General features: G+C 33.7%; 4 protein-coding genes and 1 non-coding gene across 5 annotated transcripts; 1 reads left to right on the forward strand and 4 right to left on the reverse strand.

Moving 5' to 3' along the window:
- Positions 1–717: 717 nt before the first annotated feature.
- On the reverse strand, positions 718–804 carry LOC114723391 (small nucleolar RNA U30). Its single transcript, XR_003738232.1, has one exon. It is a non-coding gene; the product is annotated as a small nucleolar RNA U30 (small nucleolar RNA).
- A 688-nt stretch (positions 805–1,492) lies between these two features.
- LOC114723376 (uncharacterized) lies at positions 1,493–2,399 on the forward strand. The gene is made up of 2 exons (XM_028909568.1): positions 1,493–1,619; positions 1,745–2,399. The coding sequence occupies exons 1-2, from the start codon at positions 1,612–1,614 to the stop codon at positions 2,322–2,324; spliced, it is 588 nt and encodes a 195-aa protein (XP_028765401.1). The 5' UTR covers positions 1,493–1,611; the 3' UTR covers positions 2,325–2,399.
- Positions 2,400–5,975: 3,576 nt separating this feature from the next.
- On the reverse strand, positions 5,976–8,671 carry LOC114723334 (UDP-glycosyltransferase 83A1-like). The gene is made up of 3 exons (XM_028909529.1): positions 8,188–8,671; positions 6,762–7,623; positions 5,976–6,081 (listed from the first exon to the last, which is right to left on the reverse strand). Exons 1-3 carry the CDS (start codon positions 8,669–8,671, stop codon positions 5,976–5,978), a joined length of 1,452 nt encoding a protein of 483 aa, XP_028765362.1.
- Positions 8,672–13,433: 4,762 nt separating this feature from the next.
- Positions 13,434–15,355, reverse strand: LOC114723335 (UDP-glycosyltransferase 83A1-like). The gene is made up of 2 exons (XM_028909530.1): positions 14,872–15,355; positions 13,434–14,317 (listed from the first exon to the last, which is right to left on the reverse strand). The coding sequence occupies exons 1-2, from the start codon at positions 15,353–15,355 to the stop codon at positions 13,434–13,436; spliced, it is 1,368 nt and encodes a 455-aa protein (XP_028765363.1).
- A 1,083-nt stretch (positions 15,356–16,438) lies between these two features.
- On the reverse strand, positions 16,439–21,340 carry LOC114723325 (GPN-loop GTPase 3). The gene is made up of 10 exons (XM_028909519.1): positions 21,009–21,340; positions 19,917–20,067; positions 19,682–19,790; positions 19,510–19,591; positions 19,141–19,226; positions 18,691–18,794; positions 18,463–18,593; positions 18,284–18,377; positions 17,784–17,839; positions 16,439–16,904 (listed from the first exon to the last, which is right to left on the reverse strand). Exons 2-10 carry the CDS (start codon positions 19,959–19,961, stop codon positions 16,805–16,807), a joined length of 807 nt encoding a protein of 268 aa, XP_028765352.1. The 5' UTR covers positions 19,962–20,067; positions 21,009–21,340; the 3' UTR covers positions 16,439–16,804.
- Positions 21,341–25,352: the final 4,012 nt, after the last annotated feature.

The raw sequence follows: 25,352 nt of genomic DNA on the forward strand, positions 1-25,352 counted from the left end.
TTAAATATAAAACCCATTTTTCATATTTATTAATTTTCTCTAAATTACCCCTATAAATACTTTTTTAACAATAATCAAGTAGAAAAGAAAAAAAAATATTAAAAAGATGATTATAGTGTTTTGAAAAAATACGTAACTTTTTATATAATTAACTAACTTACCTACTTTTTTTAATCTAATCAAATTAATTAAATAGTTTTATATTAAAGACAAGAGAAGTACTATTCCATCATTCAAACATATAAAAGAAAATTAACGGTCAAGCATTTTGCAAAACTTATATGTTCGAACCCCAGGAAGAATCCAACTCTTGTATTAACCATGTCTTATTATTTCCATGTACTAATTTTTATGATTATCGTCTGTGATATGACTCGAGCATTGACATTCGAATAAAACAATTCACACGAACAAAACAGAACCGGAACACTAGTCAATGGAAAACAAAATTTATATTTAAAATTAAAAAGGTTTGCATTCGTTCTAAACTAGTTAAAACGAAATTATTAATTTGAAGGTGGAAATCGATATGTTAGGCTTAGCATTATCTAACAAGGAAGACATTAGTGAAGTTAAAATGTTGACAGCAGACGGCCATCATTCTTCAATAGATCTGAAGTTACAGAACCCAAAAGAAACAGAAAATATAAGAACATAACGACAACAAAAGATTGGAAAAAGCTTCCAGCTTGGAAGAGAGAGTAATCATATGGAGGTGCTCAGAGAATAGTAGAATGGAAGAGAAAGTTTTTCCACACGAAAAAGATCAGATTAACGAGATTATTTGATCTCATCATCATCGCACCTTCAAGTCGACTTCAGCATGAACAAGAAAACAGAAACCACAGAACGCTATCAAAGCTACAGACAAAGAAATTGAAACAGGCTAACAAAACCATCGCATTTAGGGTTTCCGACTTAACTCGTCGATTCTCGTACCTATACTTATAGCCACTGAACAGATCCTTATTGGGCTTCATCCCTTGAGCTACTTGGGCTTCCCAGATTGCCTTCAAAAAAGAAACTAGAAAGAAAGAAAATAACGGCATTTTTATTTAATTTCAATGCAATTAAATATTTTATGGAATAAATTAGTTTGTAATCGAATCAAATATTTAAATAAAAAACTATGAAAAAAATTGAAATAAAAAATTATATGAAACTTCTCGAAATATTGATTTTATTCCATTTCATATTTAACTTTCAAAAAGGACCCAAATTTAGTTAGTGAATATACTTTTTTTAAATAAATAATTAACTTATTTTTTTAATACCTAAAATTCTCAATTTCTTATACTGAAAATTGGAAACAGTACAATTTAAAAAAAAAATTTCATATTCTGTCTGAAAATTGGAATTGCAAGAAGTTTCACGGTTTCTTCTTCTTGGAAAATAAATAAAGTTAAGAAACGTAGACTTTTTGACCTCCTTTTTGTTGCCGGGCTTTTAAATATGAAAACCTCCCAAAAAGCAATAATGGAGCAAAAGCAAACAAAATCTGAAAGTAAAGCATCTTTCTTCTCAAGGAACCCAACCAAAAACCCTTCCAAGCAATATTTTTCTCTCTAGCTCTGCAACCCCAAACCCCAATCGCCGACATTCTGTTCCTCCATGGCAGAGTATATATCTCTCTCTCTCTGAGATTTCTTGCTTTACAATCAGCATTTTTTTTTTTTATATCAATTGTCTTTACGTTTTAATTCATTCTAAATCCCTTGTTTCTCTGTAATCTCGTGTTTTCCAGATCCGAGCAGTACCCAAAGGAGTATTACAACACGGAAGCCGTTCAAAGAGTCTCGTCTGATTCTTACTCTTCATCCACAACCAGCGTTCACGTTACTGCTCTCGATGGCCTTGTCAATGTCAATTCCCTTTTTACCATCGCTGTCTTCGTGGGTCTCTCTCTTACAACCCCCGGTCAGCGAAGTCTTGAGAATCGGTCCACCTGCGACGCCGGAATCGACGTCGCCAAGAAGCTTCTCGTCTTCGAGGTTGTCTCTTTCAGCTTCTTCCTCTTCTCGTCGTTGGTCGCTCAGGGCCTGAAGCTCGCCATCAACTTGCTTAATAGCAAAGACGTCGATGAGGCTTTCAGAGTACACATCAATCTCAAGGTTTTGAGGTTCGGCATGATGGGCTCCGCCATTGGATCCGTAATGGGTTGCTTGTTTCTGATGCTTTCGATGGTCAATGTGATCGAGATTCGGTTAGGGATGTTGTCCTGCGGCAGCAAATCTGCTACTCATGCCGTTGCAGCTTTGGTGATACTGGTTTCTTCTGCTCTTTTGATCTATATTTCGACTGCTATATATGCTTTTACGCACTAAGTTAACTCGGAAATAGCTAATTTTGTCTATACATTATTATGAAATGCCCTGGCTTTTGCTTGATGATGTAGAATTGAAATATGCTGGATTGTATTTTTATGTCCAACCCATGATTCTTCTTCTGCTTTGGAATTGCTGTGTCCTCCAGAGAGATATTGCTCAATTTTCAGTTTTTGAATTAGCAACACCTAGCATTATTCCTTCGCTTTTCTGTGAATTTGGTATTGATTGCTTGCGTGGGTGGTTAACAATTGCCCTACGTTTGGATGGTTGAAAATTAGGGAGAAAAGAATGGTAGGAGGAAAACCTCCCAATTTTAACATGTCACTCTTGCATTTACTCTTTTCTGAATCTTCCACCAAATTCTCAAGTTCATTTAAGTCCTTCACCGCATTACCAATGGTCAAGCAAGTATTGTTCAATCACTGACATGTTGGCTAACACAGATCCCACACAAGGTTGTTGGGTAAGTAGCGTGCGAGTAATGATTCTCTCTCTCCTTGATCTCTGTTTTACGCGCAGAATTTATGTGATTCATCAATGAGGATAATTTCATTTGACAAGAAGTTCTTGGAGGAGGAAAGGAAGGCCTGGGAGGGGAAGAGGACCTAGTACTAACAACTTGGAATTTGGCAAAGATCTGCATCTTTGAAAAGGTGGACTTAATTTAATTAAAAGTTATTGAAGGACCTACTAACAAAAATGATTTTGAAATGACTTAATACTTGCCTATCAGAAATACCTTTTTTTTCTTAAACAATGGTTATTGGGGAGGAAAAAAAGAGTTAAATTGTACTCTCTCCGCTCTTCTTTATTAGAGGCAAATAACTAATTCAGATTTCAGAACGACTAACAAAATACAATTAAAATTCATTAAAATCAATAAATATGCTACAAATATATTTTAAAAAACATTTTGATTGGATAATTGACTGGAGAATTTTAATAATTGATCATAAATATTTTTTTTAATGAGGATAAAAAATTTATTAGTGCTCTCAACGAGAGGTTTTTGTTTATCATAAATAAGACGATAAGAACCTTCTTAAGATTCTCTTATAGCTCGGCCTTGTTCAAATAGACTTTGTTTTATTATTCGGTTCTTCCATTAAGTAGGCCAAGCCTATCTTACCAACAAAAGGCGAAGCCTAAAACGGGCTGATCTATGTGGAAAAAGAAAGTTCCATGTCCACTTGTTATTATCTAACCCACGATTAACTTTAATGTTGTGCAACCAACAAGGATTGATACAGTTGGTAAGAAAGTCGGCTCATAACATATAAAATCGTGAATTCAAATCCCGCTGTCGACATGAAGATCTTGTTGGTGGGCGATTTTTAAATATTTCTGTAAGTGTTTTCTGAGACTATATGCATGTCCTGATCCTGGTGAGTCTTTGAGACCTAACTCATCTAAGCTTTTTTTATAGCAAAAAAAAAAATTAATGTTGTGCCAAAAAAGAGAAAAATAAAAAGGAAAAACAAAGTCAATAGCGGGCTATATGCAATGCTTTGGTTAGTAACGTGTATACCTGGATTACTGTACCGTTGTTTTATATGGTTCATGAATTCACACACACACACACATTTATGTTCCTAGAATACTGTAAAAATTAATATGATTCATGTATCCCAGTTTAGTGTATATAAAAGTGTGCGTGATTTATGTGTTAAGTATTTAACAGGGGATCATAGATTAATCTGTTCAAGAGTTAATATCTATAAATATATTTATTATCCTTTCAATAATCTTTAGTTCTCAAATATGGGAAAGGAGTGGGGGGCATGGAGAGAGGAGCTTAGGAGAAAGAATTAGACTCTTACGAGAGAATGTTGACTGAAAGAGACTGTTGAAACAGAAAAAGCAAGAGATATATTCTTTAAAGAATCAGTTTAAGCAGAAGGACGTGGGCTTTGGATAGTTAAGGCTGTGTTTGGGTGACACCTCAAACCATAGTTTAGGGAATAAATCACCCAAACACCTACCCAAAAACCAAAACCATGGTTTTGGAAAAAGCAAAAAAAATTTGCTTTTGGAGAAAAAAGGGAGAGTGTGAGAACCTATAAGATATGTATCTTATTATTTTTTTTATAAACATGTTTTTATAAACATATTTAATTTTATATTTTATAAATATATACATATTAATTATTTATTAATTATATTATCTTATGTATTATTAATTATGTTAATAAAAAATATATTATTAATAATTTTATTCCTTCAAATTAAAATATATCATAAAATCTATTTTTCCTGTAATTATCATATTAACTTATGTTTTTTTTTAGTAATTTGTATATATAAAAAGTGCTTCTAATAACAACTATCCAAACACTCTCACTTCTCAAAATCACTTTTTCATAAAATCTATTCTTTCCAGAATCTATTCTTCTCATAATCTATTCTCCAGAATCATTTTTTCAAACCACAGTTTGGTTTCATCCAAACACGGCTCGGATGACCACTAAAGCAACTGAACTCAGTAACTGAACTCACGACTAAAGTAATTGAACTTACTACAGAAGTTCGAGTTCTGCGAAGTCTTATCAAAACATGACATCTTGTGTGGGAAGTATGACGTGCGTGGCCAACTGAAAAAGAAAAACTATTAGCGCCATATATTACTCCAATTTTTAATATAAAAATTAGTTAATTAATTTAAATAATTTAAAGAAGTTTGTTAAGTTAATTATTTGTGATAAATATGTGTTGTTTTTTTAAGACATTTTTACTAATTATGTGTATTAGCTAAAATTATAATTTGATTAAATATTTAACATATACAATTATTACAAGGACTATCATAGGAAAAAAATAGATAAATATGGGAGATAAAACGTATTAGAATATTATATTTAAAACCAAATTAAAAATTAAAACAAATTCTTATACTGAGGAATAGTGGTAGTATTTCCCTAAAAGATCATGTCGGTGTGTTTTTGGAAGAACTATGTGAAAGTTGAGTTGTCTTCTCTCTGTTTTCTTTCATTAAGCAACGGTTGTGATAGCTTTCCGGTTTTTTGTTTTTTTTTGTTTTTACTCTCTCTGACGTTTATTTTCGGTACATGTTATTCTTATTTGATCAATGCACAGATTTTCCCTAGTTTTAACTTCTGATTTCTTATGGACTTTATCTATTGACTTCCTTGAAATCTACAATTTCAGGGGACAAATTATGTTGGAAAAAAAACAATAAAATACCCTCAAAATTATTAAATAACAATTTAGGGTAGATAAATTTCAAAATCCCAATTCAGATTCCAGGTAGTATTTTGGAATTTTCAAATCTTGTAAAATGATAACATTGTCCTTACTGTCGGTGACTACTCCCATATAGTTATTGACTACTTTATTTTAACTATTGATTACTTTTGTTTTCAAAGTTCCAATGAATATTTTTATATAGCTATTGACTACACAAGAGTAGTAAATCGTATTACTAGAATAGTCAATAGCTTAGCAAGAGTAGTTATCAGAATTTAAAAATAAATATAGTTAATAGCTAAAAAAAGTAGTCAATATATAAGAAAGAGTAGTCACTAGAGCTCCGTTGACTAGTTACTGGAGTTTCGGTAACGTGTCATCAGGGTTTAAAAATAAATGTAGTCAATAGCTAAAAAAGAGTAGTTAATATATAAGAAATAGTAGTCATCGGAACTCCGACAATCGGTCACCAGAACTCCAGTAACCGGTTGCCGGAGCTCCAGGGTCGCTAGCAGGGTAGTCAAGGTTGGTCGCGCAGCGGCCAGAATTGCTGATATGGCAGTATTTAAAAAGAAAAAAAGAAAAAAAAAAGGTATTTATGTAATTTTACAAGATTTGAAAATTCCAAAATAGTACCTGGGGTCTGAATTGAATTTTTGAAATTTAGATATCCTCTTTTATCATTCAGTAATTTTAAAGGTATTTTAGTGTTTTTTTCCCAATTATGTTTTATGTTATTTATATTATTTTGATTATGACTGGCTGTCAGATTCAAACATTATTGGGTGTTAGTCTTTTCAAAACGTTTTGTCCTGTGAATCGAATTTGAAACTTCGAGACGTTCTCTCTTATGAGTGGAAAAATTATAGTTGGGTTCTGTAACCCAACTAACGCTCAAGCATCTTTAATTTTTCTTACATGTACGGCATATGCCATATGATATGGTATGTGATTTTTGACCCAAACAAAAAAAAAGGAAAAAATTATTGTCTTATTTTCATATTCCCTTTCCTCCCTCGTAATAACCTTTTCTTTTCTCTGTTAGTTGTCAAATCACAATTTATCGTAGCAGAAAAAGAGAAAAGGTCAAAGAGTAATAACAAGAAAACAGCAGACATCTCATTCATATTATTTATTTATTTACATACTTACTTCTACATGGAAGCATCTTACATCATTTTTCTTGGTGAATAACATCAAACATCTTATTGTTTGACCCAGTCCACGAACTTAGCTAAATTCTCGAATGAGATACCCCCATCTCTTAAGTTATTGCTGATAATCTTCTTCAGCTTCATGGACCTTTCCCTTGAGCTTTCATCTTCAAGCAAGATGTCCACTTTTCTCTTGATTTCATGGCGAGAGATCAGTCCTTGATCATCAAAATCAAATCCCAGTCCAACTTTCCAGGCTTCACAAATATAAATCTTGTCAAAAAAATGGTCACCAAAGTATGGCCAACACAGAAAAGGCACACCATTGATCAAACCTTCCATGACAGAAATCCAACCACAATGACTAACAAAACAAGCTATTGCAGGGTGGCTCAAAACATCATGTTGAGGTGCCCAGTTAACAATTTTCCCGTTTTTGCCTTCAAACCCATCTGGGTATGTCAATTTTGAGTCTTTACCTTTGTCATTTTCCCTAACAACCCAAAGAAAAGGCCTCTGAGTAAGCTCAAGTCCAAGAGCTAGCTCTTGAAACTGGCTTGTATTGAACTCAGTGAAGCTGCCAAAGGCAACGTATATGACAGAACAAGGAGGCTGCTGATCTAGCCATTTCAAGCATGATTTGTCCTCCTCCCAGAATTGTCCAATTAGTGACTGAGTACCTGAGCTCTCATGGCTCTTCATTAATGGCCCAATGGGAAGGATCTTGGGGTATAAAGTGAAAGCTCCAGGCTCAAGTTCAAAAATGGTATTGCAAAGCCACCAATCTGTTAAGTTTGAAGCTCTTACTATTCTTAAAATGTAATTGAATATTATCTTTTGAGAGGCTGAGTTTCCTATACAACACCATGGAATGTGAGTTGTGCTCATCTTAGGAATATCTAGGGATAGCTCAAATTCTCCTTTTGCAATTGGGATTCCTACAGTGCCAAGAGACATCAACTTAGGTTAAAACATATACAAACAATATACCAAAGTTTTAAAGCAATAAAGATATGCATGTCAATAAATTAAAATCCTGAAAATCGGATTAGTTATTAAATCGGTCAAGACAATAACTTAAGGGTCAATGATCTAACTATGGTTGAATTAGCATCAACCAATCATTATTAAAATAATATAACTTAGTTAAAATATATAAAACATTTACAAGTAACTCTAAAAAGTGTTATTTAAATGAAAAAGTGATTAATTTACGAGTAAATGAAACATTCATATATAAACTACTCATAATCCAACAAAATAGAACTACTAAAGCACAAATTTGATGGATTGTTATTTAATCTTAATTCAGACTAGCTTCATTTCCGGTTTAAGGAAGTGGGAAATATAACATTCAATCCAAAATCCAAGACTCTTAATCTGACCAGTTAGGAAATTGGTTCACCAGTTCACTGGTCAGATTATCAAACTCAAATTGAGTTTTAATCTCATACAATGAATAGTGTCGTGTGAAAAAGAAGAAAGGGAAAAGATCATATAACCATTAGAATCTATGAGTCCATCTTCAATGAGCTTCGGCGCATGAAGTTTCAAGGCTAAAAGAGCTGCAGATGCAACACAGATGACAGCAGCTTTAATACCAAACTTATGTGCAACTTCTAAAGCCCATGCCATACTCGCATCTGCCACCACACAAGTGATTCTGTCACCATCTTTAAGAATGCTATGTTCTAGAAGCTTCTCGAACTCCGCTTTCATGGTCTTCAGCATTGCCAAACATAACCTGGCAACGTCATTTCTGTCATCTTCGGGTCCCATACCATCTGGAATTGACACTAATGTGAAAGGCAAGCTCTCCTCAGTCTCTTCCATATTCATTGCCTTCAACATTCTCTTGTGGTTGTAATCAGAGTTGGCAAAGGTGATTTTGAAGCCATTTTGGGCTAATTTATGAGAGAGGTTCATTAGACAATTGACATGTCCTTGAGCAGGAAAGGGTAAAACCACAACATGGGGTCTGCTCATTCTCTATGTCTGCTGATGATCACAATGGCTATGGATGTGTGTCGACAGGAAGAGCTATATTGTGGTTTATTTTATAGACAACAATGTGGGGAGAGGATAAGTTTCTTTCACTTATGATATTAATTAGTTTGTTGAATTCTCACAGAAATTTCAGTACTCTTTTGCTTTATTGGAAAATAAACGGATAAACTGGCAAGTCAAAGAAAGGTACAAAGGAAGCATTTATTAGATTCAGTATGCGTGAGTCAAAAGTTACGTTCCTAGCTACCATAATTATTACCCCCTTTGTTTAAGAAGAAAATTTTTTTTAATCTTGGAAGTAGTAAAACATTGACCACGTTTTAATTTTTTAAAAAAAATTTATTGTATTAAAACATTTCTGACATTATTTCCATAAATAAGAGGGTAATGAAAAAATGTGAATTCATATGCTGCTTTAAACTTCCAAAAGGACAAATAAAATAAAAACAAAAATTTTTCTTCTAAGTATACTTATATTATGAACCTGAGGGGGTAATAATTTTTGCATTTAATATAAATGCTTGCAATTTCACATCAATTCTCACAATATCTTTAGTTATTAGTGCAGGTTTTCTGCAATCGGATCATGAAACTTCATGAATGGTGGCTCTCTCCAAGAGCCAACCTCGATCCATTTCGGTTGGAGCTCATGGCACTCCGACAAGGCCTTCTTTTAGTTACTGAATTAACGAGATTTTTTTATTGTGAACCATAGGAGTACATAAACTTGAAATGAGATATACGGAGGCCTCGTTTGACAGAACGTTTAAAATCTCCTATAAGCATATTTTATATAAGTTGAGATAAAATTCATTTCACATACTTGTTTCGTATTTTATAAATCACTATTAAAAAACAGTTTATAACTTATTTATAAACTGTTCCAACCGGATCCGGAATGGAAGAGAAGCTCTAGAGGCAGAAGCAGAATTGAGAAGTTAGTATGAGGGTGATGGCGGAGAAGTTGAGAAGGTTTGAGAGTGAAAAGGAGGTAAGCCAGATTAGAAACGAAGACCTTGTTATAAATGTTGGCTCTAGGTGTGTCAGAAAGAAGTCCTTTTGACACGCCTCTTTCTTCTTGTGAATAGATGTCTTATTTTAAGACACAGTTAGATCCTCAGGACAAACGCTGGTGACATGCTTAACTGTAACGTATTACCTTCCGTCCTAATTATAAAACTCAGTTGATTAATTTAAAGAGATTAACGAAAGAAGTTAAGTTAGTTATTTGTAATAAATAGATGTCGTTTTTCCTAAAATATCCCTATTAATCAACTATATTGGTTAGAACTATCATTATTAGAAGGACTACTTTGAAAAAAAATACATAAATATGAGAGACAAAGTGGATTAGGGTCTTATATTTAGAACCAAAATAAAAGTCAAAGAAATTCTTATATTAAGAACCGGAGGTAGTACTATATTTAAAAAAAATTATAATAAAATATACATGAATAAAATAATATTTTATTTTTTTGAAAAACAATCTTTTCCGCCGAGTTTGGTGGAAAAGACGGGAGGGAGGGAGTTGTACTAAATGAAAGAAGAATTTTGGAGAGTTGTAATTAATGAAGTTGAAAAATGGGGCGTATTAATTGAGGGGGAAAGAGGAGGGAGGACGCGGTTGAATAAAATGATATAGGGGGCGGTGTAGGTTCAAGGACAACAAGGGAGAAAAATAAATGCAAGCGTGTTAAACGTTTTGGAAAGGCAGAGGGAAAGGTAGAAGGAGAGCAGCGTGAGAGAAGCAGAAGTACTAGTATTTAGAAGGATAATATAAGTTTTGAAGATTATTAATATAAAATATTTTCTATATATTTAGAGCTTTATATTATTAATATTATTATAATATTTAGAGAAAATTTTACAATTTAGATATAGAGTAAATATGAAATTTTGATAATATATGACCGTAGAAATTTAAAAACACATTATTAAGAAATTTTAATCGGTTTATATTTGTTTAATGATTCTTTTAAGAAATATAAATTAAGATTTTATTTGAAAAATTTGTTATTTAAAACCTATAGAATGTTTTTACCAATTAAATTTAAGTTAAATAATTTATTTGAGTTATTTAATATATTATTGAGATTTTAATTGATTTAAATATTGAATAAGTTAAAAATCTATTGTTGAAATAATTTTTGAAGGCTTGAAAAATTATAAATTGAGAATTTTAATATAAAATATTTAGATTTGGGGTCATAAATATTAAGTTATTAATTTTAAATATTTTCTTATGTGAACAAAAGTTTGTTTCCAAATAATATTGGGTGAGTTAATATATTTCTGTAACTTTAATTTAGAGGGTAGCATTAGAATTTTAAAATAATTTTAGAATAGTTTTGTTATATATTAATAAATATTTATGTGTAATTTTGTAGACTCTTGAGAATTTTAGAGTAATCATTATGTGAATATTTGTAAGTTCAAGAGTAATAGGTAACTTTGAAAATTCTCTCATGTACATGTGAATTGTGTATGATTATATTTTGGATTTACTAATTTGTATTATACCATATTAAAATATATGTATGTATTATGACTTTTCAAATAAATGTTTTAATATGTTACTTTAATTTGTTAAGATTTATTGCTATTAATTATGATCAATATTTAAATATATTAATAGTTATTGATACAGAAATTTTATTGTTATCTTATTTTTAATAATATACAAGACGTACGTATGATGTAACATTATTTGTATATAACATATGTATTGTTACGCTAAGAATAGAAAGAGATTTGCATAAATATAAAATTACCATGTGGTATGCCATCACTCAGTGCATAATGGATGGCACTTGTTAGGACCTTTTTCTTCCATGTTTTTGTTTGGCCGGGAATTTATTGGAAATGTGGGATATGTGATACCTCCTTATTTTATTTGCAAAGGAAGGGAACCATAGTCCAAACTTGAGTTTTATATCTTTAGTTGGATATATCTCTAGTTTTGGTGAGTTTGGAATAATTCAGTAAAATAGATTAGTTCCTATTAGACTATGTGTTAGCCTATGGCTTTAATTAGCGATATAAGAGTGGACGGTGATATAAGGAAGGATACATATTGCATTATTTTTGGATATATTAGAAAATAATGTTGGGATATTGTTGAATTAAAAATAAAATTAAGGTGAATGTATAAATCCATGATTTTCATATACAAATATATATATGTGTGATCGGATTTTTGTGTGTCATATGTGATTTGTTTGTATAGGTTAAAATTTCAGTAGTTATTGAGACGTTAGATTTCATCTCTTATATTAACAATTTTCATGTTAATGATCTAGTAGGAATTAAGGGAAGGTACCAATTGAATAAGCCGTGAAGATTTATATACTTCTTAAACACATGTTATGTTAAATTTTTATTTACCATGACTATAAGACTTTAATAGTTTATTTTATTAAGTGATGACTAAAAAATGTTTTTGAAATTATAACTTGTACGAAAAGCTAGAAATACATAAGGACTTTTAAATACAATATTATATTTATTAAAATAGATATAATTATCATAGTATATAAAAAGAGGTGACTGTAAGGACAAGAACAAGGACCCGCTATTGAAGTGTTTTTTTTTTTTTTTTGGCTATTGAAGTGTTTAAGCATTCTTTTTTCTAAGAAAAAACCTTTTGTCTCTTGCTAAATTCCTTTACCTTTCAAAATATTGTTAACACATTGGATATGAAGTTCAACACTTTAAATATATTACAGAAGTGAAAATACGAATTAATCACATGATTAGGGCCTCGTTTAAATCACATTTACAAGAATATTTTACGTAAGTCGAGATAAAATTCTGTTCACATATTTACCTCGTATTCATAAATCACAGTTAAAAAATTACTTATAAATAATTCTAAACAACAGATCTTAACATGTCTGCCATTACAAATAGTTTAAGGAGATGAACGAAGAGGAGAGATCATCCCAGAGTTCTGCGAAGTTTAGTCAACAAATGATAATAACTTGAGAGAGAAGCTCTGCGGAGTTACGTACGTGCACAGTCAACTGAACGTTTTTGGGAGAACTCTCGTGAAAGTTTGTGTGGCCTTCCTTTAATTCGATCTTTTTTATTAAGCTATGTGCGTACTTTTCAATGCTTTGAATTCATATATGATGAGTCATACAGCTTTTTCATTTATTGCTATGGGAGTCGATGGCAGATTATGCATGGTTCTGAATTATGATGGACCAGAGGCAGTATTATATTATTACTATGCTTAACAGATGCAGAATGGAAAAATTAGAGTTATTTATTGGGAAAATCTAAAAAAAGTGACTACTGAATTTCAAAATACCAAATCAGGAATTATTATAAAAATAGGTTGTCATTTGCTCTTTGAATGTAGTCATTTTCTTTATAAGTGTAGTAACCAATACTAATTTAGAATTTTGAAATTCAGCTATCACTTTTTTGGGATTTTCTAATGACTACATTCAAAGAGCAAATGACAATCTATTTTTGTAATAATTCCCGATTTAGCATTTTGAAATTCAGTAGTCACTTTTTTGAGATTTTCCCTTATTTATTTTCATATTCCCTCACCAACCTCATAAGTATTAATCTTTTTTTTTTTTTGGCTCGCTTTCTATTAGTCAAGTTTCAGTTTCAATTTAGCGTAGCTAAAAAAACAAAGTATAGTTCAAAGAGTAATAACAAGTCAACAACATGAATTTTATTCTTATTATAAAATTTTTTTGGGTGAATAACATCGAAGTCAAACATCTCATTGTTTAACGCATTCCACAAACTTTAAGAAATTCTGAAATGAGACACCCCCCTCTGTTAAGTTATTGCTGATGATCTTTTTCAGCTTCATGGACCTTCCCTTTATGCTTTCATCTTCAAGCAACATGTCCACTTTTCTCTTGATTTCATGGCGCGAGATCAGTCCTTGATCATCAAAATCAAATCCCAGTCCAACCTTCCAGGCTTCACAAGTATAAATCTTGTCAAAAAAATGGTCACCAAAATATGGCCAACACAGAAAAGGCACCCCATTGCTCAAACCTTCCATGACAGAATTCCAACCACAATGGCTAACAAAGCAAGCTATTGCAGGGTGGCTCAAAACATCATGTTGAGGTGCCCAGTTAACAATTTTCCCATTTTTGCCTTTAAACCCATCTGGGTATGCCAATTTCGAGCCTTTGTCTTTGTCATTTTCCCTAACAACCCAAAGAAAAGGCCTTTGAGTAAGCTCAAGTCCAAGAGCTAGCTCTTGAAACTGGCTTGTATTGAACTCAGTGAAGCTGCCAAAGGCAACGTATATGACAGAACAAGGAGGCTGCTGATCTAGCCATTTCAAGCATGATTTGTCCTCTTCCCAGAATTGTCCAAGTGACTGAGTACTTAAGCTCTCATGGCTCTTCATTAATGGACCAATGGGCAGGATCTTGGGGTATAAAGAAAAAGCTCCAGGCTCAAGTTCGTAAATGGAATTACAAAGCCACCAATCTGTCAAGTTTGAAGCCCTTACTATCCTTAAAATGTAACTGAATATAATCTTTTGAGAGGTTGAGTCTCCTATACAACACCATGGAATGTGAGCTGTGTTCATCTTAGGAATATCTAGGGAGAGCTCGAATTCTCCTTTTACAATTGGGATTCCTATAATGACAAGAGGCATCAAGCTTCGTCAAAACATAAACGAACAACATACCAAAGTTTCCAAAGTAACAAAGATATGCACGTCAATAAATTAAGGTCCTGGAAATAGCATGATTGATTGAACTGGTCAAAATGATAATTTAAGAGTCAATGGTCTAAGTATGACTGAATTGGGGTCAACCAATCATTATTAAAATAATATAACTTAAATAAAATATATAATTTCAGGCCAAAAAAATAAAATATATAATTAAAGTATGTAAAACATTTACAAGTAACCCTAAAAAGTTTTATTTAAATGAAATGTATAAATCACTCATAATTTAACAAAACAAAATTACTAAAGCACAAATTTAATGGATTGTTATTTAGTCTTAATACAAAAGAGAGTCATTTCAGGTTTAACGATGGGGAAAATATAAAATTCAATCCGATCACTAGTCAGGAAACTAGTTCACCAATTCACTAGTCAGATTATCCAATTCAGATTGAGTTTTAATATCATGTAATAAATATTGTCCTGTGAAAAAGAAGAAAGGGAAAAGATATATAACCATCAGAATCTATGAGTCCATCCTGAATGAGCTTTGGCGCATGAAGTTTCAAGGCTAAAAGAGCTGCAGATGCAGTACAGATGACAGCAGCGTTAATACCAAACTTATGGGCAACTTCTAAGGCCCATGCCATACTCACATCTGCCACTACACAAGTGATTCTGTCACCACATTCAGTATTGTTATTTTCTAGAAGCTTCTCGAACTCCGAGTACATGGTGCTCAGCATCGCCAAACATAACCTGGCAAGGTCATTCCTGTCATCTTCAGGTCCCATACCATCTGGGATTGAAACAAATCTCAAAGTCAACCTCTCCTTAATCTCATCATCCTTCATTGCCTTCATCATTCTCTTGTGGTTGTAATCTGAGTTGACGAAGGTGATTTTGAGGCCATTTTGGGCTAATTTATGAGAGACGTTCATGAGACAATTGACATGTCCTTGAGCAGGAAAGGGTAAAACCAGAACATGGGGTCTGCTCATTCTGTGTGTTGCTGATTATCACAATGGCCTACGCAAGGAGAAGAGATTGTTCTGTTTAATCTTATAGACACAGGAGTGTAATGGTGGAGCTAGGCATCATAGATAAAATAATTAATGCTGGGGGAAACTTAAGTATTTTCACTCTTGACATTGATTAGGTTGTTTAATTCTCACAGAAATTTTAGTTCTCTTTTGCTTTGCTAAGAAAATAATAAGTTAATAATTGACAGAAGTCAAAGGAAATTAAAAAGAAGCATTTATTAGATTCAATGCATGAGCTAAAAGTATACTCCTCTGAGTTGTTAATAATAATTACTCCCTCTGTTTAAATTTATTCTTAATTTATTGCATTGAAACATTTTGATATTACTCACATAAATAAGGTTGTAATAAAATAATGTTATTTTATATTGCTTTAAACTTCTAAAACGAAAAATAAATAAAACAAAAAATTTCATCAAAAAATATTTTTATTATGAAATTGAGGGAGTAATAATTTTGTGCATTCGCTGTAAATGTTTATAATTTCACATTAATTCTTACAATATCTTTAACTAGTAATTAAAAAAAATTTCCTTTGGTAAAGAAAGAAATTTTTGAAAAATTTTAAGTGAGAAATTTTTTAGAAATCAGAATTATGTTAAAAATAAAATCATTATTAAATTAGTCAGATTTAATTTTTTTTTCCTCAATTTTTTTCAAAGGCGTATTTAAAAAGTTTTTACAAATCCTCCACATATTTAATGTCACATCTACCTTTTAATTAATTTTTTTGGGGTCCATATGAGATGGTTAAATCAAAATTATACAGTAAACAGGAGGAATATATGCGCATCGATAGTTGAATTGGGCTTAGTTGAGATAAACTTGAGAGAGATGGAGGGAAAACGTTCAGAGACAGAAGTGAGATATCACAAAATGGTGTTTGGAAGAAAAAGACAGAAAGCTCGATCGAAGAAGGTAAGCCACATCAGACACGAACGACTCAGAATTAAAAGCAATCAATCTATGTGATGACAAGCCATTGCAGGAGGTCAATGAAGCAATTATAAACCATTATCTGCTGAACTTAGAACCTGATTATGAACTAACATAAAATTATGTCAACTGTTATCTTTTTTTGTTGCGGATGTTCAGGTTTTATATTTGGAAGCTAAACAAACCCCTCAACTATCTCTTACATTTAAGATCACAGAGAATATATCTAATTATAAAGCTTCAACCAGACAGACCCAACAGTTCCATTTCTTTCTCATTCAAAGTCCACTCATTCTCATAAACACAATCTGCGTCTCCATCTTTGCCCAAGTTTAGAGAATTCACCACTGAGCATCAGACAGAGATCCTAAATATATTGACAATGCTACCTTGATAGAATGTTTTTGTAATTATGAATTTGTGATGGCATAGCTTTTGAAATTATCAGAAGATGCTGCATTGGAGAAAAAGCTACTCGTCATCCTCTGGTGGATCAAAATCTTTAACCTTTACATCTGCATCTTCTCCATACTGAATACAATTATCAATTTGGGCCAACACATATCGTATGCTGCAAAATGGAAACAAGCCATCATTAAGACAACCATTCTGTTTTTAAATTCAATTTCACAACAGGAATTTCAGGATGAGAATGCATCACAATTCATATTATGTACAAACACATATAGTATGTTCACGAAGATAATAAAATAAACCATGTTTTCTTAGGTTGCATTTCGTATCAGAACAAGAAATTACATTTAAAAACATGTAAAAATGGCAAGGATATGGAATCCTCGTTGGAAAACAAACGGCAACACGATAATGAAAGAAAAATAGGCATTCAGCAAAACACCAGATTATCCGAGAGAGACACTCCCTTTTAGAAAGGCTAAGATAAAACACCAAAGATAAGTTATACTGCCACATCATTCTCAAGATGTTGAACTTATATTCTCCCCGTAGCATGCACCAACAAGCCTTATTCCCCTAAGCAGAGTCGGCTATATCCTGCATTAGATATACTTGTGAAAAAAAATTCTAAAGTTTTCTGCGGAAACCCACTAATCAATTGGAAGCCAGTTTCTTTTGTGAGAGCAAATCCAAGCGGATTTTACTTTTTAGGTTTAACCGCATCCAAATCCTTTGACCAAGAGTAATCTCATAGGCACGACTCTATAGGGCTAAGCCATTAAGGGAAAGCATAAGCTACAAAAGACATATTCAGCAGTTGCACCTCTGCCAAACTATAAAACACTTGCACCAACTCAATCCCAACTCAACACCCAATTTTAAAGATTCAGCACCATTTCTGTTATTACTTATTAAAGACCCCATGTTTGTAGCCATGATGTTCAAAGTCACTTATTAACCAACACGGATGGATACTACACCCAAGGGCAAAACAGATTATTTATATCAAGAGCAGTCTGAGAGACACGGAGCAAACCTGCTTTCCTTCCTCAAGTCCAGTGGAATAAAACTCACCATGCTATAGTCATTCACCTATAAGAAAAACAAAAATAAATATGCTGAAAAAAAGATAATAAGAAGCATCGTAGAGTTCAAACAAAAAAATCAAAGGAAGCCTCAACCTTGAGGGTATGTTCAGGAACGACGTCATAAAACGAGAAGACAATGGAATGACGGTCATAAAAAATTTTAGGAATCAAATCATTATTCCAATCTCAATGTTAAACAAAATACATAGCAAATTTGTCCATTCAACAATACACATACTAAACTTCATAAAAAACCATTGAACTATAAACTGAAATTATCCATCATAAGAGGAATTTTGAACAATTTTTACAATGACAAACGAACTAGAACTTGTCAGGTCAAGCATAATGGCAGTTGACAACCAGACTAAGCATGAGTGATGACAGGCTCGCAACACATAATTGAGGAAAAAAACTGTATATTTTACTAAGAACATAAATTACCCACCAATTCAATCAAAGCTTTATTCAGCTTTGCAAACTGAGGAGCCATCCGTTGATTCAATTCAGACAACAAAAAGCGGGGTTCTGGATCCAAAAATCTAAAAATAATACAGATTCAGGATATATTAGGATTTCAACGTATGAGGATGGTCAGATGAATGAAATATTAATAACAGAACTCACTCTTCTAAATCCCTTTTGTTAGTCACAAGGTCCATTTTAGAGAGAATATTAACATGGGGTAATTCCAATTGAACCATTGCAGAAAGGCAAGCCATGCATCCACTTATAAATTTGGTGACATCTGTCATGAACTAACAGATAGAAAACTATAAAGTTAAGCAAACATTATGAAAAACTATGATAGAAAGTATACAGTATGTATTAAAAAAAGGGACCAAAATATAACACCTGTGAGTCAAGCAAGTATACTGCACAAACATTGAAATTTTTACGTTTCAAATGTTCAACAAAATTCCGAAGCACTGGCACATGTGAATAAAGCTCTATCTGACCTGAAAAACATTACAATTACAAGCCTATGTTAAAGTAATTCATTTTTCTGATCGCTTTTAACCAGAAAATTTTATAAACAATTTAACAATAGAAAAGATAAATGTTGAATGAAACAAAAAAAAAAAAGTGGACATGCATTAGTTTTACCAATGCACCCAATACATAATTAGTTCTAGAAGATGCTGATTTTGACATGCGCATTAGATGTGGTATCTCACCTCTTTTGATTTCACTATCTTGAAATTATTACAATATATTTAATAATTAGTGAACTAACTAATCATGGTAATCTGTCAAATAGCAATAAATGATTGAATGAAAAGTTTAATGATGTGGCATGAATACCAGGGCAGTCGAAAACCAAGTAATCATCATCTAAGTAATTGTCCAGTTCTTCTGTGAACCAATTATCCAGATTTTCTTCAAGGTGTCTAAATGTGATTATTAAGGCCACAAAATTGTCAAAAATAATGCTTAAAATAGTTAGCAAATACATAAAAAGGGATGAAGATACAACAAGATAACAGTAAAGAGATAATTCATAATCACATTCTCTAGCTCAGTAACCTATCGTAAAATATATACAGAATCTTGCTTCAGGCAAGGGTGTTAAGAACTTTGCCAAATGAAAAATTAGAAAATGAACGAACCAAGACAAAAGCAAAAACGAAATAAGAAACCCTGGATTTTGCTGAAAGACACAGAAAAGGATACTCCATGCAGTACATAAGACCCCCATTAGGCCCTAACCCAAGTTCCTCCATGACATCGTCCAAAGAAATGAGTTCCCTTATATCTGCAAGTATTCCAATGTAAAGAAGTTAAACCCTTGCAACTATAATCGATAACTCAGAAAAGAAATAAACAAGTCCCACAATGTATTTACCCATTGCCACAGGATAGTCAAAATTTTCAGCGGCAGGGTCCAAGTTCACAACATGCATTGTCCGACGCACAGCTTCACAATGTTGGTACAAACTTGAGCAATATGTGGACTAATACACAACGTAAAATGCATACACCAATCAGGATCCAAGCACACACACAAACATAGCACATACAGGAAAAACTCATCCAGTTTAACAAATAACAGGACAAAGGAAATGAATAATAGAAATTACCTTGCCACTACCAGCGGGACCTATCACAAGCTGAGCATAACCCATGATTGATTGATCAGCGTTCAATCAGTTTTCCTCAGAATCAAAATCAAGAGGGCAAAGCAACAGCTCCAGTGGTGGCAAGAACTCCACCAGTTATGTAAGCAATACACTGAACCCCAATGGCAAAATACAAATTTAGAAGATCAGATTAGGCCATAAAGGGCAGGCACCCAAGATAGAGATAGAGAAACAGTAAAAGGAAACCTTAATTGTAAATATCCAATATAACAGAAAGGAAAAGAAATATATGAAAAACTTCGTTAGAATGTAAAAAACCTCCCTAAACTTTGCCTCATATGTGGATAACCCCCTAAAACATACATAAATAATCCCTGGCCTTTAAAACTAGATACTGGACCGCCCAAAACATGAAATATTTGTAACATCTTGATGTTAGTCCAATATTTTACTAACAGAAACATGACATTAAGTTGCATATAACCCAAAATTCATGAAAATTATCCGCACAACATAATTAAATTTCAATGGAGTTACCAGTACACAAAGTGAAGTTTAGAATATCGCTTATTCTAACACGTAGCGATGATATGCTTGTGACCCATCAAAACTAGCATATTATTCCAAACACATTATGGTAATCCCCTAATTAACATAAACAAAAATGAAAGGTAAATAGTGCAAAATTAATCGCCACAATAAGAAAAACTAATGGACCATCCTTTTCCATGAGTATGCTTATATCCACTATGCTTTCATCCATTAAGTAATTTATCTCATTCAAGGTATTATCATCTGACAATATCAAACCAATAAACCATCAAAAGAGCACCCAAAACAATATCCTTGTCAGGGTCCAACACAGTGAACAAAAACAAATATAAATTGCGGGCATGAGACATTCTTTGACAGCACAGCCTACAAACAAACAACCTGGAACATCTTCCACACACTGAACGTGAAAATGGGAAAGATGAAACAGGGAGCTTCTTAAAGAAACTTAAATATTACAATCACTCAGCAAAGTAAGGAACCCAGAAAATCAAATGATGCTGAGAAGGTAAGGGGTTGTACAAAATTTTGCAAGGTTACCTCTATGAATCAAGGAAGCTTCCTCTTCCTTCACTCACTGCAAGTCAACAGGAAAGAGATCCTTTCCAGTTTCCAAATGCAAGAATAGCGACCGACTTAAAAAATTCGAAAAGGAGGCCTATATAAGCTTACTAATAAAGGGACCCTTTTTTCAGGCTCTCTATTACAAATTGACACTATCTCCCTCTGCTTAGAGTTTCCTCTCTCTCCGCTGGGCTTCTCTGTTCAAACTCCCTCCTGCTTGAAGAAGTGGTCTCCCGTTCCCAGTTCACCAGACCTTCCTTCTCGCGCCAGGCGCCAGCCCTATTCTCTGCACTCTGAAGTCGACGCGTTATGGGCTCAAAGATTGAACAGAACGGGGTTAAACGCCAAAACTTCCAGCGTTTAATCCTTCTTAAAACTTCAGTTCTTCTTCCCCTTTTTCTGGTCATTTTTTTTAATTTATTACGCACACAATATCTGTGTTGCTTTTATATTTTAAGAATATTAAAATCTAAAATACTACCCATTGAGCAAAAATGAAGAGAAGAGAAAAGTTGAGAAAAGAAAAAAAAATAGTTAATTTCAAATGAACTATAACGACCTTATTATCTTTAAGAGAACATTTATGTATCAAAAAATTTATTATTCTTTCATATTATTTATATAATGTTTATCACATATTATTAATAATAATTCTAAATGGAACAAGCAAAGACGCTTATAAACCATGAACAAAGATGGAGAGGATGGGAAGGAAAAAGGGCCAAACGATGAAAAATATTGACGGACAATTTTGGGGGGGAAAAGGTTTTTTTTTTTACAAAAATATCTTAAAATAATTGAAAGTTGTTATTTATTTTCTCAAGTTTTCTTTTCCTTCCACTTTTCTCTCATTAACTAAGCGAGGAAACTGCTAATTTTCCTTTTTACTCTTACATCAGACTTTTATCGAATATATTTTGAACTTTTTTGTATCTTTAATTTTTGGAAGATAATTTTTTTTTTTGGTGAGTATAAGAAATATCATCTGCTGACATTAGAGAATAGGCTGCTGAAGACCAAGGATAGACCCCTCTCAATTAAATCACCACGTACAAAAGGATTGTGATTTTTTTTTTAAAGATAAATTTCAAGGAAGAAAATTACATTTTTGAAAATATTTTTACGCTCTCTCTTGTTTTTCCCCTAAAAAACAAAAGACTAATTATATAATGATAACAGAGAAGAGAGAAAAGTCCAGGAGAATGCATTCAACAAACGTAATGATTCCCAGTACACTGATTATAACCTCCCTCTCTATTCGCATCGCGCATATTCCCTCTCTCCTCTAACTAACTCTATATCCAACTTACCGATATGCCCTTCCCAAACAGATAAGACAAACTATAAGGTAACTATAAAATAACATAAGGAATAGCACGTATCAATACTCCCCCCCTCAAAAAGGATCCTTGTCCACAAGGATGGTGTTGGTCGGAGGAGCCTTAGTCTGGAATTGAGGAAATTGTTGTTGAATCACCGAAAGATCTTCCCAAGTAGCATCTTCAGCCTGAGAAAATTTCCAACGCACTAATACTTGCGTCACTGGTAGATGATTACGCTTGACAACCTTTCTGCCCAATATTTCTTCTGGTTCTAACATGAAGTTCCCTTGATCATCAATAGGTGGCAAAGTAGAGGCCACGTTAGCAACTGATCCAGCATGTTTCTTGAGGAGAGAGACATGGAAAACAGGGTGTACTCTAGTCTCGTTTGGTAATTGCAGCTTATAAGCAACAGGCCCCACTTTCTGAATAACTTTAAAAGGGCCAAAATAACGGGCAGCTAACTTGTGCAGGGAGGAATTATTGATTAAATTCCTGCGGAAAGGATGGAGTTTGAGGTAAACCATATCACCCACCCCAAAATGGCGTTCAGTTCGATGCTTGTTAGCTTGTTGTACCATTCGATGCTGAGCTTTCAACAAATGTTGCTTGAGAAGTTGAAGCACCATTTCCCTAGCAAGGCAAGTCCGATCAACTAGGTCATTAGGAGAATCCCCAGCAATGTACGGTAAATGAATTGGAGGAGAAACCCCATAAACAGCCTCAAAAGGTGTCATTCCAATAGCAGAATGATATGTAGTATTATACCACAATTCAGCAAGTGGCAACCATTTGACCCACTGCTTAGGGAAATCACCAGTCATGCAACGGAGATAACACTCCAAACAACGGTTGAGAACCTCTGTTTGACCATCTGTTTGAGGATGGTAGGCAGAAGAATAGTGCAGCTTAACTCCATACAACCTAAATAACTCCTTCCAAAATTTTCCACAAAAAATTGGATCTCTGTCCGTCACTATAGACTTAGGGAACCCATGCAACTTGACTACATTGTCCAGAAACAACTGAGCTACTTCCACGGCTGTAAAGGGATGTTTTAATGGAATAAAGTGAGCAGCTTTGGATAGTCTATCAACTACCACTAGGATTGTAGTCTTAGAGTAGGATTTTAGCAGCCCACTAATGAAATCCATAGACAACTCAGCCCAAATATGCTCTGGTATAGGTAAGGGCTGAAGTAACCCTGGTGAAGCAACCAATTCAGGTTTAAATCTTTGACAAACATTGCATTCTCGAACAAAGTTTCGAACATCCTTCTCCATTCCCTTCCAGTAGAAAAAAGAAGAGAGACGTTTAAAAGTAGGATGCATACCAGAATGAGCCCCAATTCCATCAGCATGAAAGTAATGGAGCAAGTCATGACGAAGTCCTCGATCAGCTCCTACCACCAGTTTCCCATTTCGCTTAAGTAAGTGATGCTGCCAGGTATATTTAGAATGCGATGAAAAGTCTTGCTCCGGGTCCTTAATTATTTGCTGCAATTGGTCATCAATCAACCAAGAATCCCTCACTCTTTCATAAAGAGGAGACACTGGAACTGTAACAGCAAAACAAATTCCTTCAGCTCTACGAGAAAGAGCATCCGCAGCAGCATTATCACTCCCTTTTCAATACAGAATTTCGTAATGTAAGCCCCACAGTTTATGAAGCCACTTAAATTGATCAGGACTCAAATCTTTTTGTTCCAATAAATGTTTCAGAGGCAAGTGATCAGTTTTAATCAGAAATTTACGCCCACATAAGTAGGATCTCCACTGTTTCACAGCAAAAATAATTGCAAGTAGTTCCCGTTCATAGGCTGATAAGGGCTTCTTTTTAGGGGCCAATGCCTTGCTAGCAAAAGCTATCGGGTGTCCATTCTGGGATAGAATAGCTCCTAACCCAAAACCAGAAGCATCAGTTTCAACCACAAAAGTCTCATCAAAGTTAGGAAGCACAAGTACAGGGGGTGAAGTCATGATCTGTTTCAGTTTATTGAAAGAATCAGCAGCAGCTTCGGTCCAAATAAAAGGCATACTCTTCTTTAATAAATCAGTCAAGGGCTGACTAATAATACCATAATTGCGTATGAATCTTCTATAATAACCTGTAAGGCCGAGAAAACCCCTTAATTCTCTGATAGTATTCGGTTTAGGCCATGCAGTAATAGCGTCTAGCTTCCGTGGGTCAGCCTGAACTCCTTTGGCAGAGATAAGATGACCCAAATAGTTTATTTGAGTAGCAGCAAAGATACATTTGGAGACCTTGGCATATAACTGGTGATGTCTCAATGTTAACAAAACAGTCTCCAAGTGCTGAAGATGAGAAACCCAATCTTTACTGTAGACAAGTATGTCATCAAAGAAAACAAGTATGAATTTCCGCAAAAAAGCTTTGAAAATAGAATTCATAAGGCCTTGAAAGGTAGCTGGGGCATTTGTCAGCCCAAAAGGCATAACAAGGAATTCATAGAGCCCTTCATGTGTTTTGAAAGCCGTTTTATGGATGTCATCCATCTTCATACGGATCTGGTGATACCCTGCCCTTAGATCCAGTTTGGAGAAATAAGTAGCCCCTGTTAACTCCTCGAGCAGCTCTTCGATCACTGGAATAGGGAATTTATTCTTAATGGTTGCCTCATTTAACTTCCTGTAGTCAACACAAAAACGCCAAGCCCCTTCCTTCTTTTGAACCAGCACGACTGGAGCGGCAAATGAACTAGAGCTCTCCCTGATAATGCCATTAGAAAGCATATCTTGAACCTGTTTTTCGATTTCGGTTTTCTGAGCAGGGCCATATCTATACGGCCGGCAACTTATCGGTTTGTCATTCTGAAGAGGAATAGAATGATCAAACTTACGGGAGGGTGGCAGACCTTTTGGCTTAGCAAACACATCAACAAATTTTTCCAAGAGCTGCTGTAATTCCTGTTGTTGAATCTCGGATAGAGGGGATGAAGCATTCAACCCCAAATGCATATGAGAGGAATCATGAATCA

This window comes from Neltuma alba, unplaced genomic scaffold, assembly GCF_004799145.2.
Source record: "Neltuma alba isolate B1F8T4 unplaced genomic scaffold, ASM479914v2 tig00012135_pilon, whole genome shotgun sequence".
Lineage (NCBI taxonomy): Eukaryota > Viridiplantae > Streptophyta > Magnoliopsida > Fabales > Fabaceae > Neltuma > Neltuma alba.

Bases quoted from the DNA above. Each gene is read 5' to 3' on its own strand.
- LOC114723334 (XM_028909529.1), bottom strand. From the start codon at position 8,671: ATGAGCAGACCCCATGTTGTGGTTTTACCCTTTCCTGCTCAAGGACAT. The intron at 7,624-8,187 runs GTTATATGATCT...TTGGCACTGTAG, and splicing joins TGGACTCATAGATTCTAATG to GAATCCCAATTGCAAAAGGA. The intron at 6,082-6,761 runs GTTCGTGGACTG...CTGCCATATCAG, and splicing joins TCATTCGAGAATTTAGCTAA to CAATTCTGGCCGCTGCGCGA.
- LOC114723335 (XM_028909530.1), bottom strand. From the start codon at position 15,355: ATGAGCAGACCCCATGTTCTGGTTTTACCCTTTCCTGCTCAAGGACAT. The intron at 14,318-14,871 runs GTTATATATCTT...TTGTCATTATAG, and splicing joins TGGACTCATAGATTCTGATG to GAATCCCAATTGTAAAAGGA.
- LOC114723325 (XM_028909519.1), bottom strand. From the start codon at position 19,961: ATGGGTTATGCTCAGCTTGTGATAGGTCCCGCTGGTAGTGGCAAG. The intron at 19,791-19,916 runs GTAATTTCTATT...GTTGTGTATTAG, and splicing joins GTCCCGCTGGTAGTGGCAAG to TCCACATATTGCTCAAGTTT. The intron at 16,905-17,783 runs GTTTGCTCCGTG...TCCATTTTGCAG, and splicing joins GACTTGAGGAAGGAAAGCAG to CATACGATATGTGTTGGCCC.